The sequence below is a fragment of the Microcaecilia unicolor genome, chromosome 10, assembly GCF_901765095.1.
Source record: "Microcaecilia unicolor chromosome 10, aMicUni1.1, whole genome shotgun sequence".
In the NCBI taxonomy this organism is placed as follows: domain Eukaryota; kingdom Metazoa; phylum Chordata; class Amphibia; order Gymnophiona; family Siphonopidae; genus Microcaecilia; species Microcaecilia unicolor.
The window spans coordinates 29,199,103-29,218,665 of record NC_044040.1 but is presented as its reverse complement, the minus strand read 5'-3'; the positions used below and the strand labels follow the sequence as shown (position 1 = coordinate 29,218,665).

Here is a 19,563-nt window from a genome sequence, read left to right as displayed (position 1 = left end):
CCATTTTCAGGGCACTGGCTTAATTTTCAACAATTGGAGTTGCTATCAAAACCCACTCCAGTCCAACCAGCTCTATCTAGCTATGGTTAGATCACAGACCTTTGAAGTCTATCTAGCACTAGCCTTACTTCCCAACTACTAGATTTGCTGCTGAAGTATGGCTAAGCTGTTTTGATTCCATTCTCTTTTGATATACAAATCCTTTGTGCTCATCCTATGCATTCTTGAATTCCGTTACCGTTTCACCACCTCCTGCTGCTTGTGCCAGTCATATTCATCTTACCCCCAATCAAAACACACAATGCAGATGTATTTATGACAGTTATCAGAAACAATCAGATGTTTGTACCTATCTAAGGTCTGATTATTACCCCTACCACACTCACTGTAGGTAAGGGTACAGCAGGTATATTTTTAGCCATGTAGAGAACAAGGAGCTCAAGGAGCCTGCCATGAGTGGGAAAGTGCGGGGTACAAAAAAAAAAAAAATACCATTACACAGAGGAATGTCATTTTGAAATTGCAGCACCTACATTGGATCTATACTGAAATAGATGCAAACTATGAACCTTTGTTAGGTACATTTTAGAAGGGAAACTGAGACACTTCCCTTTGAAAGTGAGCTTGCAGTTCCAGAGGATGGTGAACAGTGGGGAGATGACTAGGGTTATGGAGAACCTAACAAAGTCCTGCTGTAACATGGTTTAGTTGCAGAGATGCTTTTCTAGGCTTAAAGCGATTTATTTCAAGCATGGTCACAAAAGCCTAATATCATATCACATCAAGATTTCTGTTTCAAGCATGGTCACAAAAGCCCAATATCATATCACATCCATATTTCTGACATAGAGCCCAGGCCAACTTATCCAAATGAGTTTCTTTCTTGAGGGGTCTCAGATGACATCAAGATCAGAAGAGATATAGATGGCCAGGATCAGTGTGGGTAGGCTTCCTGCTCCACTAGGGCAAGGCTAAGAAACTGGGAGTTTGTTTACAGACAGGAAGCAAATAAGAGTGGGTTGGGGGGGTCAGTAAAAAAAAATTCCCAAGTTACAGGACCCCCTCCCCCCCAAAAAAACAAAGCCAGAGAATAACACTCCTACAGTAGCTGAGCAATAGCTTGTGTACCCAGAAGCTAAGTGAGGTTCATATTTTTTTTTTTATATACCGCTGATTGGCATTCCATTGTGGGGACACTTTTAGGCAATTATTGCAAAATGGGTTTTGGGGCATTATTCCTCAGCAATTGGGATTAGTCCTACTTTCACTTTTAATGGCTCCAAGATTAGAATGTGATAATGATATTGTGTGAGCAAACTGAAACCTTGCTCGATTCACAGCTTAGCTCAGTGCTATTGAACAGTTTTGTTAAACTAAAACAATTATGCCACAACTCTTACAACAGGGATTGTTGTTTAAAATCAGGAAGCAGAAAGCAACATGTACTTCAGCAGGGCCCTTCCACTACTTTTCTGCCATACTGAGGTAAAAGCCTTGATTGACAGTTTGGGCTAAATAAGTAGCAGTTAAGATAAATATATCCAAGCTAGCCAGCTCCACCATTCCTATGTCTGCTGCTCTCTCTAAAATTGGTTATTAAAGGATATGAGGTCATAATATATACTGAAGATTCTTGGTATCTGCACCTGTTTTTATTCTCACAAAAATTGACCTATTTCACCGTCACACTTTTTTTTTTTTTTTTGGGAGGGGGGGGGGGGGGTTCTAGCTGGATCTAGTCCCATTCTCTCAAACCCACACAGCCTAGCCATCAGCTGATGGTCATGCACCAGTGCTGTTTTCTACAGTGGCATACCAAGGGGGGGGGGGGGGGGGGGGCGGTCCGCCCCGGGTGCACGCCGCTGGGGGGGGGGGGTGCCGCAGCGTGCGCCTGTGGGCTCCGACTTCGCTAACTTCACTCGTTCGCTGCAGCTCCCTATGCCCCGGAACGGGGGGGGGGGGGGGCATCGGCGATCCGCCCCGGGTGCCATCCAGGCTGGGAACGCCACTGCTTTTCTAGAACCCTGTCTTCATGGGTTCCAGTCTAGGCAACAGATATCACTTCTGCACAATACTTTATCCCCCACCTCAAGGATCAATGAGTGCTGCAACAGATCCAGCTAGCTCAGAGAGCAAAAGAGCCAACATGCAGGTCCTCCATATAGTACCATCACCAAATTATTTTCCTACTGAACAACGCCGTAGTATTTTGACTGTACAGAAAGTTAAATCAAGAAAACTGAGCAGGGGGAGACTATTTTTTTTTCCTGTTTAAAAAAAAAAAAAAAAAATCAGGCTTTTGAACAGCACAGTGGCTATGCTTTCGAACTGCACTTAGAAACTTGGCCTCATTCCAAGCTGCTCATCTATCTGAACTTAGCTGGAGAGCAGAAGGGCATGCTGTATGCGTGTTTCTCAATATGGACAAGTGGGTGGAACAGCGTCTGCTTACATCAATCCTGGCTTCCAGTTCGGGCAATGGGATCCTGCGATTGTAGCACAGCATCTGCCTGCCAATGTCCTCACAGATTGGGGTGGAACCTGTAAGAAGAGCAGCAGTGTCACAGTAGTATCACAGCAGCCACAGCACAGCCTGGTATGGAACAAAGCTTACCATCCAGCTGCAGCAGCATGTTGGTCTTCAATAAATTCTTAGCACGAGCCACTTCACTTTCTGTCACACTTGTGCAAAGTCGGATCCTGAAACAAGCAGCAGTACAATACCATAAACTCAGTACACAAAGCCACAACTTGTATGAATTCCAAGCAGACTCGGTATGCACCTATTTCCATTACCCTGTTTTAAATGTATAACAGGGATAACACGATAATAGGACAAAACTTAAAAGGAGACCTATGAAAAGAAGCCACAGTAGAAGCCTTGGTACCAAAACCTAGGTAAGGAGACATTAGGTCTTACCTGATAATTCTTTCCATTAGTCTTCCCCACTATTCCAGAACCTGTGGATAGTTGTGTCCATCAACCAGCTGATTGAGACAGAGAACTGAAAACTGAGCAGAGACATTTTTCTTGGCATCCAGTCCAGCTCATCAGTATTTACGCAGACAAGCAGTAAGGATAAACTCAGAATAAACAAAACAACCTTTATTTATTTATTGGGATTTATTAACTGCCTTTATGAAGAGATTCAACCAACCTTAAACAACTCGCTAACCTAACATTGACCTGACGAGCAAACATATGGACCTCTCATCTCTGGACAACGTGTAGAGAATGAGAGCTGCTGGAAGCACCATGAAAGGTGACAGTCATTATTTGACTCATTACTTCGCACCAACTAAACATCTCAGAAACCTAGGACGGGCCTCTAGAATAGTGGGAAGGACTAACAGAAAGAAAATCATCCCGTAACAATTTCTCTTTTCATTGCATAGCTTCCCATGATTCCAGAGCCTGTGGGATGTTTTACAGCAATCCTTAGAGTGGGTGGGATCCTGGCGCTGCTGCCCTGAGGACCAAAAACCCCCAAACTGGCTTCCAAGTGTGCCACAATGTCCACCCTTTAGTGCTTGGCAAAGATATTAAGCGCTGATCACATACCATCCAGAGACAGTAAGGTAGTCTCCACCCAGGACATCACTGTATGCCTCTTAAAATAAACCCGCAAGGCCCGAGCCTGTTTCCCTGCAAGCATGCTGACGCGATAGTCTCCATTAGCCATGTAACAACTGTGGGCTTGGAAACCATGAGGTCAAGCATTTGTTTACCAAGAAGCACAAACAGTCTGTCCTATTTGCAAAACTCATTTATGACTTCCAGATGTCTAATGAGGACTCTACACAAAAGCTTCAAGGAAGAATACTGAGCCTTCTCGTCCTCTCTGCAAAAGAACAGAAACTCCACAGATTGGTTGAGATGAAATGCCGATATCACTTTCAGAAGAAAGGAATCAACTGTGTGGAGGGAGACCCCCCGTCTCCAAAAAGCAGAGAAAGGAATCCTGACGAGTGAGCATGAAAGCTCCAAAACCCTATGTGGCAATGTAACAGCTACCAAGATCACCGGCTTTAGCATAAGACCTTTTCAAGGAAGCCTTCTGGAGTGGCTCAAAAGGAGGCTTCTGAATAGCCAGGACTAAATTAAGGTTCCACTCTGGACACGGCGTACAAAAGGAAAGCCACCTGCGACCCACTCCCTGAAATAATTGAATGATATCTAGGTGAGCTGCAAGAGATGTCTTCTGTAGTCAGCCCCTGAAACAGGTCAAAGTCTCAACCTGAACTTTCAGAGAACCCAACGCCAATCCTTTCTGAAGACCTGCCTGGAGAAATTATTATTTTATTTATTGCATTTGTATCCCACATTTTCCCACCTTTTTGCGGGTTCAGTGTGGCTTACAATATGAGTTAAATGTTGGAAATACAATTTGTTACAGATTGGTTATGGATTACATTGTGCAGAGTTATGCGAAACAATTGAGGTGTCGTTAAGGAATGGAACAATGGAATGCAAACATTGAAACTTTGGAAGGAAACAATGGGAGCTTAGAGGGCGATAAAAAGGCATGAAGACATATGGTATATATCTTTCTGTGAGTAAAGGTACGAATAATGTGATAGTACGGGAATGAGAGTTCAGAGGTGAATGTATGATGCATTAGTGAACAGTAAGTGTGGACTTTATGTGTTTTGGTTCTTTCCGTAAATTTTTCAAATGCTAGGATGTACACAATCTAAGCAGAGAAGGGCAAAAGTCCGCACTCAGAACATCAGCCCTCGACTGTCCTGCACACCCTCGCATACACCGTGGATGAAAAGTGTTTCTGAGTCTAAAGCAAGGTAGCTAAGACCGAATCAGAATAACCTTTTGGTCTCAACAGAGCCTTTTCAATAGCCAAGTCATAAGACCAAAAGGTGCACAGATCCTCCATGAGCACTGGACTACAGTAGGCTGTGTACCTGCAAAAGACAAAGAGGATCCAGCAGTCCTATCAGGTCCATGTACCATGGCCTCTGCAGCCAATCCAGGGCTACGAGAATTATTCAACCCTAGTGCAATGCAATCCTTTTCAACTCTTGGCCTACCACGGGTCAAGGAGGGAAGACACACAGTAGATGTGTCTCCGGCCAGGGCTGCAGTAGAGCATCGATCCCACACCAGAAAGGCAGCAAAGTCGCAGGTACCCTGTGCCAGATGGAACTTGTAATGAGCTCCCCAACCCGACTTGCTGAAGTCCATTGCCACCGCCTCCCATTGTGTTATCGGAAACAGCACTCTGATGGTCAAATTCCTGGGCAACTATCACTACTGCATACTTCATCTGGCAACCAGTGTCCAAGGAAGAAGGTTGTATTTCTCTAACACTGGAGATCAGTGGCTGAAAAGAAACCTCTTGTGATGGCCACATGCAAGTCCTTGCCCATGGCACCACTTCCATCGCCATCATCACTGGCCCCACAACCTGGACATAGTCCCAGACCCTGGGCCTGCCTTAACTGAGAGGACTAATCTGTTGAATCAGCTTCGACCTCCTGTGTTCCATGAGGAAGATCCTCTTCCTTGCCATGTCGAATAGAACGCCCAGATACTCCAGCGTCTGTGATGGCGTTGGTTTTAAACTATTTTATTGGCAATGGGCAAATACAACCAACAGATAAACTACAGTGTCAAAACTCAACATCTGTTGTCCCATTTTCTTTGTAATGAGGGCCAACCACCCCCATATTATTATTATTGTTTGTCGTTAATCAAATAATGCTTGGTACAGCAATAAAGATCCTACAAGCACAATGTCTGTGATGGTGTTAATCTGCTCTTCTCGAAATTAATCATATTGGTCATCCAACCCAATCACTGCAGAAGATGGACATCTCTGTCCATTACCGCCACACTATTTGAATATGACAACGAATGAATGAGCCACTCAAGATATGGGTGAACTGATTCCCCAGTGTCAAAGGAAGGCCACCACCACTATAACCTTGGTAAACACTCTTGGTGCCATGGTAAAACTGAAGAGACAAAGCTGTGAACTGGAAGTGATGGCTCAGCACCACACAATGTATAAACGTCTGATGCAGCAGCCATATGGGTATATGCAAGTACGCCTCCTTGAGACTGAGAGCGGCAAGAAATTCTCCCACTTGAACCAAGGCTATGACTGCTCTTAGTTTTTCCATGCAAAAGCAAGACCTTTGGGATCTAAAACCAGATGAAAGGTGCCTTCCTTCTTTGGGACAATGGAGTAGACAGAGTATCTGCCATGTCTCTGTTCAGCCTGGGGAACTGGAACAATGGCCTGGAGCGCCAGCAAAGAATCTCCACCAGTCTTACCCCAGATAAGAACGAATCAGGACGGATACTCTGTCGCATGCTCTCCAGTAAACCTTTTCCTTTTTTTTTTTTTTTTTTTTTTTAAAAAGGTTGTTGTGCTGGAAAATGAGAGTTCCACAGGAAACAGTGGACAGGTGAAGGAAGGGAAGTAAATTTGCGGAGCACCAGAGGCAAAGATCGGAATACCTCCAGATATGACTCTGCAGATTCAAGCCACCCACAAAGCTCAACTGGGAACCAGCTGACCAACTGGACCAGGAGCAAATCACTCAGAAACAGAGGCTGAAAAGTCTGTCCATCCACCTGCTGGAGATTAGAGAACTAAAAACTGAACTGAGACATCTCTCTCTTGGCATGCAGTCCAGCTCCTCAGTGTTTTCTATCTCCAGCTGATGGTTGACGGACAACTATCCCAAAGGTTCTGGAACAGTGGGAAGCTACATAATGGAAACTGAGGTAAACAGTAGCATCAGTCTAGTAATGTAGCCTTAATTGATAGCAGGGGGGAATGACAAGTCATTTCAGGACAGCATGGAACCTTTGCAATGATGTCAGTGTATGGAGAGGTGATTTCCAGATCAGGACAGGAAAACTAAAGCTGGCATTTCACCACAATCCATAGCTCTTATTTTTAGAGACAAATCTCTCATCCCTGTTATAAGTTCACACTGTGTAAGAATCAACCACTGATTCTATCAAACCATGGTTATATGCTTTGCTAGTAGCACAATTTACTAGTCCCTGGCTAGAAAACGATAGGTTTTGTTTTTTTTTACACATTGTTTCAGACATACTGAAGAGTTTTTCTTGTCTTACAGTTCATCTGTGGCCTATTTAGGTTTCTTTAAGGCTTACTGTGCTAGCACTACAAACCGACTCAGAGTCTTAGATCGGAACCATACCACTGTTGCAGCTTTATGATCCATTTAATTTGGCTGTGACCAAATGTGTATAAAAATGAGAATTAGAAACCAGTAAACTGGGTAGGGAAAACCCCAAATCAAGAAACAGCCACATAAGTATCCTGAAAGTCTTGGTTTTACACAAGGACTTTTTAAACCCAGACAAGTCTTTTTAGTCTGTAGCTGGTGCAGAAATGGCCAAGCATGTCTAGTGTATCCATGCTTTCTGTTCACATTATTATACTTGGCTCCTTTTGTTACTATGTCTTGTAAACTACTGTGGGTTATTGCCTTTAAATTATTGTGAATGCCTTCCCCTTATTAATATTTTATTTTTCTACTTTTGTGTAAACTGCTAAGATTTATTTTTATAAAATTAGGTAGTATCCTTCTCTCGTCGGCTCCTGCACCAGCTGCTCCATAAAGCTGTCCTTGATTTCATCAAGGAATTGTACCTCTCTAGCGTGTCCCGATGTTATATTTACCCAGTCTATATTTGGATAATTGAAGTCACCCATTATTATCACATTGCCCATTTTGTTTGCCTCTCTGATTTCTTTTATCATTTCTGCGTCTACCCGTTTGTCCTGTTTGTCTGTGCTAATTAGATTGTAAACTCTGTCGAGCAGGGACTGTCTCCTCATGTTCAAGTGTACAGCGCTGCAGATATGATAAGTAGTAGTAGTATTTCAAATAAATTCAAGACTTTGAAAATTACAACTTAATTTCTAGCTGGACCAAACAGACTATCACCTAATCTTACTCACAGGTCCTTAACTGAAGAAAAATCTTAATCCCAAACCCTCTGCTACAAACTAAACCCACAATCTGTTTAAGCCCAAGCCTATGTTTGGAATGTTATGCACTAAACTACTGACTTGAAGAGGACTGATCTCTAAAGTATGTGCTGTACTGAGAGTCCCATTAGCTGGGAAACCCTGACATATGAGTGGGAACTAGATCTGGGGGAGATGTTAGAGGATGCTGTTTGGAAGGGTGTCTATTTCATCGAGTTTAACAGAAAATTGTGGTATCTGACTCAATCCAGGATTCATACGATCTTCCTCTCCGTTAACAATGATTGCTGGTGAGGGTGGCTCAGTCACTGTATTTGATAATGCATGTGGAACTTCCCTATGAAAGTAAAATTTTGATTTCATTCTTATTTTTGTTGTTGTTTTTGTTTACCCCTCCTAGTAATGTGAAACACTTGATTCATTGTATCACTGTGGCCACAATTGAGATTTCTGGGGCCTGGAAAAATGTGATAAGTTGTTGCAATGAGTTTGGAGTGTCTACTTCCTTTCCAACTGACTGTACTTAGGATTAACAGTGACAGTGTGAACTGGGTGGGCCCCTTATCTGCAGTGGGTACATGACTGTTAAAAGTTAATTTTATTTATTTATTTTACAGTTTCTAGGGTTTTCTCCTTTCAGTACAGGTTGAGGAGTATGGTGGGGTTAATGTGTGTATTCTGTGGTTTAAAAAAAATTATAGATTGAATTCTGGTAGTGGCGTTCCTAGGGGGGCTGACACCCGGGGCAGATCGCCGATGCGCCCCCCCCCGATCCCCCGGCGAAAGAACCCCCCCCCGGGTGCACGTCGCTGGGGGTGGGGTGGGGGGGGGTGCCGCGCGCCTGCCAGCTCTTCGTTTTCATGCTCCCTCTGCCCCGGAACAGGAAGTAACCTGTTCCGGGGCAAAGGGAGCATGAAAACAAAGAGCCGACAGGCGCGCGGCACCCCCCCAGCGGCATGCACCCGGGGCGGACCGCCCCCACCTTGGTACGCTACTGGATTCTGGTGTTAATGATGTCTGTTTATGATACAATAAACATTTAAATGAAAAAAAAAATCTATGGGAACCCATTTTCACAGGTTTTGATAGACAAACTGAGACCACCAAAATAGGACACCAGGGAGTCAGATCTATAACTGTTCCACGCTAGACCAGGCCCTACAGTTTGCTTCCATTCCAGGGAAATCCATACAGAATACAGTGTGCTGTCTTCAGAGACACAACCAGTCTTACCATTCTCTCTGAACAAAATGCATCATGTCTTCCACTGTGTTAGGCTCACACACCATATAGAGTCCCCACAATCCAGTGTCTGTATAACATGTGTTGAAGGACTGGAAGCTGTGACACAAGTTTCCATGACAAGCCATCTGCGCAAGCTTACTGGATAAATTCTGTGAGAAGAAAGGGAGAAAAGGTGGGTTTCAGTACAGCCTGCCTTAAGAACCTATGAGAAAGACTAGAAGCCATATTTATACCATACTGCTTGTTAAAAGGTATTCAAATCTGTTATAGTATTTAGAAGATATAGCAGAACTAAAAAAAAAAAAAAAAAAAAAAAAAAAAGAGAGAAAAAAGGGCAACACAAATGATAAAGGGGAGCCACTGTCTTAGAAAGAAAGGCTAAAACAAGTTAGGGCTCTTCAGCTTGAAAAGATGAATGAGAGGGCATAAGAGAGAGAGATATGGGGAAAGGGTATTTACTCTTAAACAATACTACAACTACAGGATACATCATTAAACCAGCTAGTAGCAGATTTAAAACAAAATATATAGGACACCATTTTTCCAGTCAATACAACATTAAGCTATGGATTGATTGCTGAATAATTTGGTCAAGGCTAGCAGTACAGCAGAGTTAAAAAAAAAAAGGGGGGGGGGGGGGTTGAGAAGTCCATCAGCAATTACTAGCCAGGCAGGCTGGGGAATTGCCACCTCGTACTGAACTGAGAACTGTTGAATGGGTCTTCCCTCCCCCCCCCCCCCCCCTATAGAAATGCTAAATAGTAGTAGTATTGTCAGACAGCATGCTGGGCTTGACAGGCCATTAGTTTTGACCTAGTTGGCACCTCTTTTGTTCTTATGTAAGGTATAAGTAACCGAAGATGCTTTCATCCAATGAAGGACCCCATATATGTAGAAGTCTAGAAGTATCTGTAATAAGCCTCTTATGTTGGTTCATACGACAAATACTATATATATCTTATTTTATTTTTATGATTTTAAGATTGGAGAAACATCGCATGTAAATATAACAATTATCTTTTTTTTATTTCTCTCTCTAGTGTCATAGCATCTCATTTCTTCTGTGTGCTTGCCAATGCTGCTTGGCTAGATGTGTTTAAGGGCTGCTCCCCTGCTCTTCCAGTCCTCTACTGAACACTCATTATTTGCTTCTCTCTTTCTCTGGATCCGCCTATACTGCTCTCATGTACTTTCCCTCTCTTAGCCCTCCAATGTCTCCTCTGGACCACGTGAACAGGCTCCTCCTGTCACATTCATTTTCTCCGTCTTCCTACTGTCCCCGCCAGACTCCTTTCTTCTGGATAGGTATCTTCATCCACCTCTGGATCTCTTCTTACTGCTTCCTCCATTGGGTGTTCTTCCAAGACGATACTGAAGTTACATCTCACTGAGACTTCTTTTTCAGACCAACCAACATGCTTATTTTGATGATGTGAAGCAGCCTCAGACTAATACGCTTCCTTTATCACTCAAATCCTGGATATCAGAACAGCCTTTCACATGCATCCTCTCTTTTTCATCCATTCTAACCTCTATCCATAAGTACATAAGTAATGCCACACTGGGAAAAGACCAAAGGTCCATCGAGCCCAGCATCCTGTCCACGACAGCGGCCAATCCAGGCCAAGGGCACCTGGCAAGCTTCCCAAACATACAAACATTCTATACATGTTATTCCTGGAATTGTGGATTTTTCCCAAGTCCATTTAGTAGCGGTTTATGGACTTGTCCTTTAGGAAACCGTCCATTTCCACACTTTTGTTTTCTCTTGTGACAATTTAATGCTGTCTGTCAGTTCTGCCCATGAACTCTCTTCCTCCCCCCAGAGGAGTGTGCCAAAACAGTCCTCTGAGGACAGACAGGGACCAACAAGTATGTGAGCTCATTGTCTTTCCACCCAAACCCACTTCTCCTCTCCTTCCACTCTCTCTCTTAGTTGATAACACCCTCATCGTCCCCGTCTCATCTGCCCGCAACCTCGGTGTCATCTTCGACTCCTCCCTCTCCTTCTCTGCGCATATCCAGCAGATAGCCAAGACCTGTCGCTTCTTCCTATATAACATTAGCAAAATTCGCCCTTTCCTCTCTGAGCACACCACCCGAACTCTCATCACCTCTCGCCTTGACTTCTGCAACCTGCTCCTCACTGGCCTCCCACTTAGCCATCCACTACTACTTAACATTTCTAAAGCGCTACTAGGGTTACGCAGCGCTGTACAAATTAACATAGAGGGACGGTCCCTGCTCAAGGAGCTTACAATCTATCCCCCCTCCAGTCTGTTCAGAACTCTGCTGCACATCTTATCTTCCGCCTCGACCGATATACTCATATCACCCCTCTCCTCAAGTCACTTCACTGGCTTCTGATCAGGTACCGCATACAGTTCAAGCTTCTCCGACTAACCTACAAATGCACTCGATCTGCAGCCCCTCCTTACCTCTCTACCCTCATCTCCCCTTACGTTCCTACCCGTAACCTCCGTTCTCAAGACAAATCACTCCTTTCAGTACCCTTCTCCACCACCACCAACTCCAGGCTCCGCCCTTTCTGCCTCACCTCACCTCATGCTTGGAACAAACTCCCTGAGCCCATACGCCAGCTGCCCATCTTCAAATCATTGCTCAAAGCCCACCTCTTCAATGTCGCCTTCGGCACCTAACCACTACACCTCTACTCAGGTAATCTAGACTGCCCCAACTTGACATTTCGTCCATTAGATTGTAAGCTCCTTTGAGCAGGGACCGTCCTTCTTTGTTAATTTGTACAGCGCTGCGTAACCCTAGTAGCGCTCTAGAAATGTTAAGTAGTAGTAGTATTCCGAAGGAGAAAGAGAAAAGAGGAATGATAGAACTATGTCAATGCTACACTACAACGTGAAAGGGTAAGAGTTGCTTTGAGATTTTTGGTAAAGCAACCGATCAACTGCAGGGCCGCCGAGAGCCGGGGCTGGGCCCGGGACAAGGCCGCGCCCGGGCCCCCCACCCCACCCGAGGTCGCTGGGCCCCCCTCCACCCGCTGCCAGGCCCTCTGAACTAACCTTAAGCGCCCCCGTCTTTTCACCTTCACAACAAGCAGCAGCACGGCAGACCTCTCCTTCCTTCCATGCCCCGCCCTCGCGGACGTTACGTCAGGCGAGGGCGGGACACGGAAGGAAGGAGTGGCCTGCCCTGCTGCTGTTTGCTGCGAAGGTGAAAGGAGGCGCTTAGGGTTAGTTCGGGGAGCGACGGAGGGCGGGCAGGGCGGACTGTGGCGGCGCTGCCCCCCCCCCCCCCCCCGGAGGCCCGGGTCCAAGGACTTTTGTCCCCCCGTCTCCCCCCTCTCGGCGGCCCTGATCAACTGAAGCAAATAAGAACAGACTCTACAATGAGGAACCTACCTGCATTGTACATAAGGTGCTCTAGCCAAAAATGCGGATGTCTACCATTTCTTTTACAATGGACCACAGTTCTCATCCAGTCTGTGGTATGACAAGACATCCCATTGACAGAGGAGTGGCCTGGTGGTTAGGGTGGTGGACTTTGGTCCTGGGGAACTGAGGAACTGAGTTCGATTCCCACTTCAGGTACAGGCAGCTCCTTGTGACTCTGGCCAAGTCACTTAACCCTCCATTGCCCCATGTAAGCCGCATTGAGCCTGCCATGAGTGGGAAAGCGCGGGGTACAAATGTAACAAAAAAAAAAAGAAAGAAAAGAAAATTACCATTAGCCTCAACTTACCACGCCTCCTCCAAAGACCGATCCCAATTGCCTATCAGTGTGTTAGCCACCATCAAGGGAATTGTATCCGGATGAGCCCAACCTACAGCTTGAACAGCAAACGCTATATGTGCCAGGACCATCTTGTCATCTCGCACGCGAATCTGAGAGAAAAATACAGATTAGCTCAATCCTCACTCAAACTGCAGTAACACCACAGAAAATATATGTTAGGTTATGTTTCAACAATTTTTATTGAAGACAAACTGAACTTACACTTCACAATAGGATGTACCTGATAATCAGAAATACTGTATCCTGTTACACTCTGTAATACCTTATTATACATTGCTTCATCTTCAAATTTGTATTTTCCTCTCCTCCTATCTTCCCCCCCTCCCCCCCCTTTTCCCCTTCCCCCTTCCCCCCTCCCCCCCTCCCCCAAGGATTACACTGCGTTTATTACAAATTCCTATCATATGACATCATTCTGGCCCATCATAGCTTGTTAAGTACAAGACTTCTACCACGATGTGTAAGAGTACTTATAAAGGGTCCCCAAATCTTTAAAAATCAATTTTTCCTTTTGTAGGAGCTTTTAGCTTCTTTCAGCTCCCACATCAACAATTGGTGTATTTGATTTCTCCAATGCCAGTACTCAGGAGGATCAGATGTAGTCCATGACTGCAAGATACATTTCCTTGCAAGTAAATACAATTTGCGGCAAAGTAGCTTTTCATCTGCCCTCACTCCCCTAAAAGAGTCCGGGCAATCCAGGACCAATTGTATAACTGTTCCTCGGACCCGCCGTGACACCACAAGGGACACAAAGTTCTCCACTCTTCTCCAGAACTGTTGTATTCTTATACATTCCCAAAATGCATGATAGTAAGTATTTTCAGTGCTATTACATTTCAAACATATGGGCGTATGTATACCTCCTGCTCTAAATAGTTGTACTTGCGTGAAGTATGCCCTGTATAAAACCCGGAAAGCGCATTCTCGATAAAGTGCCCCACTTATCAGTTTAGGTATTCCTTTTATATGAGCTACAATATCCCAATTTGCAAGACTTGTCCCCACATCAGCTTCCCATCTTTGTCTAAGCTGGGCTAACTCTGCCCCAGGTCTTAACAACCATATCTTCCCTTGAATGGCAGAAACGGATGGGGCTTCTTCTGAGATCTCTATAAACAGCTCCTGAATCTTTTTACCTAAACCATTTTTTAGTGCTTCAATATCTAGGGTCTTGATATAGTGTTTCAACTGACAGTGAGCATATATATCGCCCCATGCTAATTCCCCCTGTTGGAATATTTGCCCTAATTGTTTGATCTGACCCTCTGAATTAACCACCTGTCCTATGTTCCTAATACCTGCCTGTGCCCACCTCACAAAAGCCTGATTCTCTAATCCAGGTTGAAATCCTGGGTTCCCCACAATAGTGAGAAGCCCTGTTGTGTGTACGTCTCCCCCCAAACACTTCCCCAGGAACTTCCATGCAGTCTGCAGTGGTCCTAAAAGCGTTGACTGCCGAATAGCCCTTGGCAGTGTTGGTCTATTTGTATGCAATAAGGATACCAATGTATATGGTTTAAAAAGATCTTCCTCCACATCGATGGGTGTATGATAATCAGTGGAAAGCGCCCAGTCCCTAACATGACGTGAGAGACATGATATGTTATAATATTGCATATTAGGTAACCCCAGCCCTCCCTGCTGCCACCCTCCCCATAGACACGTTAAACATATTTTGGCCTTTTTGTGTGCCCAGCAGAATTTCGAAAACTAAGCGATAGAAAAGTCTTAAGTCCTTTTTTAACAAAGCTAATGGTAAGATTTGTAACGTATATAACCATCTGGGTAGGATTACCATTCTAATGAGACATATCCTTCCCGATAGGGACAGTGTCAGTGGGCGCCATATTTCCAATTGCTGCTCTGTTTTGTCCAGAAGTCTTTTAACATTTAAACTATAAAGGTTCTTTGTCTGTGTGGTAAGTAAGACCCCCAGGTACCTAAACGATTCCACCTCCCACCTCAGCGGGAATTGGTCCGACCATAATCGCTTCGTGTTTTCCGGTATCGCTAATGCTTCTGATTTTTCAAAATTCAATTTGAACCCCGAGAAAGTCCCAAACTCCTGAAAAAGTTCCAAGAGAGCTGCCAGGGACTCCTGCGGTTCCGTAAGTAATACCAGGAGGTCATCAGCGAACGCCGCAACCTTAAACTCTTGAGTCCCAAACGGCACCCCGTGTATCGCCCGACATGAGCATATATCTCGGATCAAGGGGTCCAGATACAGGGCAAATAGCAGGGGAGACAAAGGGCACCCCTGCCTGGTCCCCCTTCGTATCTCAAATTCTCCAGAGTTTACCCCATTCACCATCACTCTAGCCCTTGGGTCAAAGTATAAAGTTTTAATCGCCTGTATAAACCATCCCTGAAATCCATATGTATGTAGGACAGAAAACAAAAAAGGCCACTCCACGCGGTCAAACGCCTTTTCCGCATCAAAACTTATCATAATTGAGGCCTTACCTGTCCTCTCTATTCTTTCTAAGGAAGCTAAAATACGTCTTAAATTCCTTGTCACCGATCTTCCCTGCACGAACCCCACTTGTGCTTCATGTACTATATCTGGGAGCACTCCACTCAATCTATTGGCAAGTATTTTTGCCAATAATTTTACCTCTTGATTTAGAAGGGATATAGGTCTATATGATGTCACTAGTGTAGGGTCTCGTTGTGGTTTTGGCAGTACTATAATTTGAGCTAGGTTAAGATGACTCGGCAAACGGCCCTGTGTTACCCAGGAATTAAATGCTTTAGTCAGCACTGGCACTATAGGGTCTCCCATCATTTTGTAAAATTCTGCCTTAAGTCCATCCGGGCCCGGTGTTTTCCCCATCTTACTCTTAGCAATAGCCCAGCTAACCTCATCCGTGGTAACAGGCCCATTCAGTCTTTTGTTGTCTAATTGTGTTATGGTAGGTGTTGTAATATTACCCAAATACAAATCACTTGCTAGGCCTTCCTCATCCTCTGTATCGTATAATTGTTCATAAAAAGTTTTAAATACTTCCCTAATTTCCTCATCGGTGTGAAGAAGTTGCCCCCCCTGTCGAAGTGTCAGTATTTGTCTCTTGATTTTCTTTGGGGATGCCAATCTCGCCAACATTTTTCCGCCTTTATTCCCATATTTATAGAGATGATATTTATAATACTGTTGTGATTTGACCGCTCGTTCATGAATTAACGAATTTAAAGTAGTTTGGACCGCCAGGATGTCCCGCTGGACTCCAGACGAGGGGCGTTGGCCAAACAGCTGTCGCAGTTGTCTTAACTGCCTTTCCAACCGTAAGATCTCTCTGTCCCTGGCCTTTTTATAATGGCTAACATAGCTGATTATATCGCCGCGCAGCACCGATTTGGCCGCCTCCCATAGTAGCGCGTCATCTGTTGTGGGCCCCTCGTTATGTCGCAGGTATTCTGTCCACTTCCCTAATAAATATTCTTTAAACTGCCCATCGTTATACAAGTAACTGGGGAATGCCCAGGTCTTTGCCATGATATTTTGCGATCCCGGGTTCCAAACTGACCACACCGCAGCATGATCCGATATTACGCAGGGGCCAATTTCAGCCTCTGAAACCTCCGAGAAAAGCGATCGCGAGAACAACAGATAATCTATTCTAGAATGTGTGTTATGGGCCCTAGATTGATGGGTGTATTCCCTTTCTGTGGGGTGAAGTGTCCTCCAAACATCTATAAGGTTGAGTAATGTACAGAAATTAGGTAATCCCTTAGTCACAGGTCTTCTCTGTCCCAAAGGAGGGTTAGACTTATCCACTATTGGGTCCCACGTCATGTTAAAATCCCCTCCCAACAACAAGGGGGATGCGTCTACTTTAACCAACACTGCCACTAACCTTTTATAAAAATTTAGGTCCAGCTGGTTTGGAGCATATATACTGTCCAGCACAACCTGCTGACGGGCCACCATCGCTGAAGCAAAAATAAAGCGTCCCTCTGGGTCTTTCACGATATTCGTGAGTTGAGAGGCCACTCCTTTCCTGATAAGCACAGCCACTCCCCCCTTACGCCCAACAGCTGCAGAGGCAATACAGTCGCCCACCCACCATCTCTCTAATTTAGCATGTTCACTGTCAGTTAGATGTGTTTCTTGCAGATATACTATATCTGCTCTTATTCGTTGTAAATAATGTAATATTTTGGATCTCTTTATTGGGGAGTTTATACCTCCAACATTCCATGTTACTATTTTAACCATGTTCTCTTAATTGCTCATAGGCAATGTGCCATGTCACATCCGTTTCCGCTTGGAAAAGCCAGCCCAGCCTCCGGCCCCTCCTTCTCCTCTTCCCCCAGATCCTTTGTTTTGATGTTGACCTATTTTCCATATACCCATATATAACAACTTTTATTTCCATTATCCACAGTGTAATCCCCCTGTTTGAACCCCTTCCCCTTCTTCCCCTTCTTCCCCTCCCTCCCCTGTTCCTTCCCCTAGAGTTACCCTGCCCTTCCTTTTCCCCGATGTCCCCCGACGGAGTTAGGTCACCTCTAACGCCCCCTCCACCCCAAACCTTAAATCTTAAAACCCATTCTCCTTGTTTACCCTTTTATGATTCTCTGTAGCCACCCAAGATCTTACTCAAGTCTTTCTATCTCTTATCATATTATTGTAAAACATTAGTGTTCTTTCTGCAACCAATCTTACCCTTCTATTTGTCTCATTTCAATGCTGCTTATACATTCCAAGATCTGGTGTCCCTGATTAACTTTAACCAAACCATGATAAAGTCTCCGTTAGTTAGTTTTAATGCAGCTCAAAGTTTTCCACTTTTCCAGTTTATGGTCTTGTACAGTTTCTCAATGACCTTTTCTTTCTTTCTTTTTCTTTTTCTTTCTTTTGGTGAAGTATTAAAATCCAAAACTGAAACTCTTTTAAACGAATCCTCTTAACAGATAAATTCCGTCTGCGCCACTGCGCCTTCCAATTGCCAAATCGATTATGGTTTTTACTTCCATCTCAGCGCTCACAATCCAGTTGGTGTAAAAACCTTTGCGCCTCCTCCACTGATGAATAAATCTCTGTAGATGACTTATATGTAATCCGGAGCCTTGCTGGGTACATCAACGCGAAGCGAATCTTACGTTTCACTAATTCTGTGCAGATGGGGGAGAACAGCTTCCGTTGAGCTGAGACCCCTGCTGAATAGTCTTGGAAACATAATATTTTCTGGTCTCCGCTTATCAGCTCCTTGCCACTTCTAATCGCCTGTAAAATTGCTGTTTTATGAGCGAAATTGAGGACTTTGCAGATTATCACTCTGGGCCTTATCACATTTGCCTGTTTTAATCCCAAGCGGTGTGCCCTTTCAATCCGCAAAGGTCCCAGTGTTGCAGGGAGCTCCAGTTCCTTCGCCAACCAAGTTTCCAGATAACTTTTTAAGTCGCGTTCTCCCTGATTTTCAGGGATTCCCACTAGACGCAAATTATTGCGCCTAGATCTATTTTCTAAATCCTCTATTTTAGCCGCAAAACTTTCAACCTGCTTTGTGAGCTTGGTTTGTGCCTCTTCTAATTTCACCATGCGGTCTTCCACATCACTAGCTCGCTGCTGGTATGCTGCCATATCCACTCCTATTTGGGCTACATTATTATTTAAAGTCTCCAACTTCGTAGCCAAAGTGCCCAGTTTTGTCTCCAGGATCGCTTCCATGGCGCTCGTGACCTCGCCGACAATTTCGGCTGCCCAGGCGGATCCTACCTGCGAGGCCGCCGGGCTTGCTGGAGCCACCATCTTGTCCTCCGTTACTTTGCTTTTATCTTTTCTCAAATTCTTCGCTGCCATCTGTGGAATTCTTTTCGGCGTTTGGTTGCGGTTTCCGCTTTATTTGTCTTTCAAATTGGGTGAATTTCACGCTGTTTTCAAGGCCGATAATTGCCGATTTGGCGGGTAGAGAGCGGGAGCGAAGCTATCAGCGTCCTCTCCCGAACATAGCGTCACGTGACCCCCCATATATGTTAGGTTAATGAGGAAGCAGATCATTTATGGTGGTATTGTCCTAAAATAGTGTCTTCTTGGAAACTGGTACAAATGTTTAAATAAAAACTAGGTGGCTGAACCCCTTCCCTCCAGCCAAACTTACTTACTAGCCTCCAAAAACCCTTTGGGAATCTTCAATCAACCTTAAATTTTCACTTAAGATATTTCTGCAAAATGTTTCTGTGGCACAGTACGGAAATCTTCAGAACCAATAATGTTAAGAGAATGGCCTTGCAAGAAGGGGGACATGATAGTTATGGAGATGCTGATGAGGGAAAGAAGTCCTAATGATGTGTCTAAGCCCACTACCTTGGTTGATTTTTATGCTAGGACTTCTCCCTCCAGCCTTTTGTTTTATTCATATTACCCAAATGCATGGACATGACTGGGTTGAGCCTTGTCTCACTCCCCCACTAAAGATGATATAGTTCTTAAGTTTATTCATTATTTTTAAACGCTCTAGTGTTGCATCATGGAAATTAGTAATTTATATTTTGGTCAGCTTTATTTTGGAATATTATATAGTTACTAATATCTTTTTATTGTTCTATA

General features: G+C 44.4%; 1 protein-coding gene across 1 annotated transcript in view; it reads right to left on the bottom strand.

The window, feature by feature from the left end:
• Positions 1-19,563, bottom strand: part of PMPCB (peptidase, mitochondrial processing beta subunit) — a 55,399-nt gene that overhangs the window by 8,606 nt on the left and 27,230 nt on the right. The window contains 5 exon segments of the mRNA XM_030216406.1: positions 2,453-2,541; positions 2,615-2,700; positions 9,228-9,388; positions 12,957-12,973; positions 12,976-13,099. Coding sequence (XP_030072266.1) covers positions 2,453-2,541; positions 2,615-2,700; positions 9,228-9,388; positions 12,957-12,973; positions 12,976-13,099 — 477 coding nt within the window.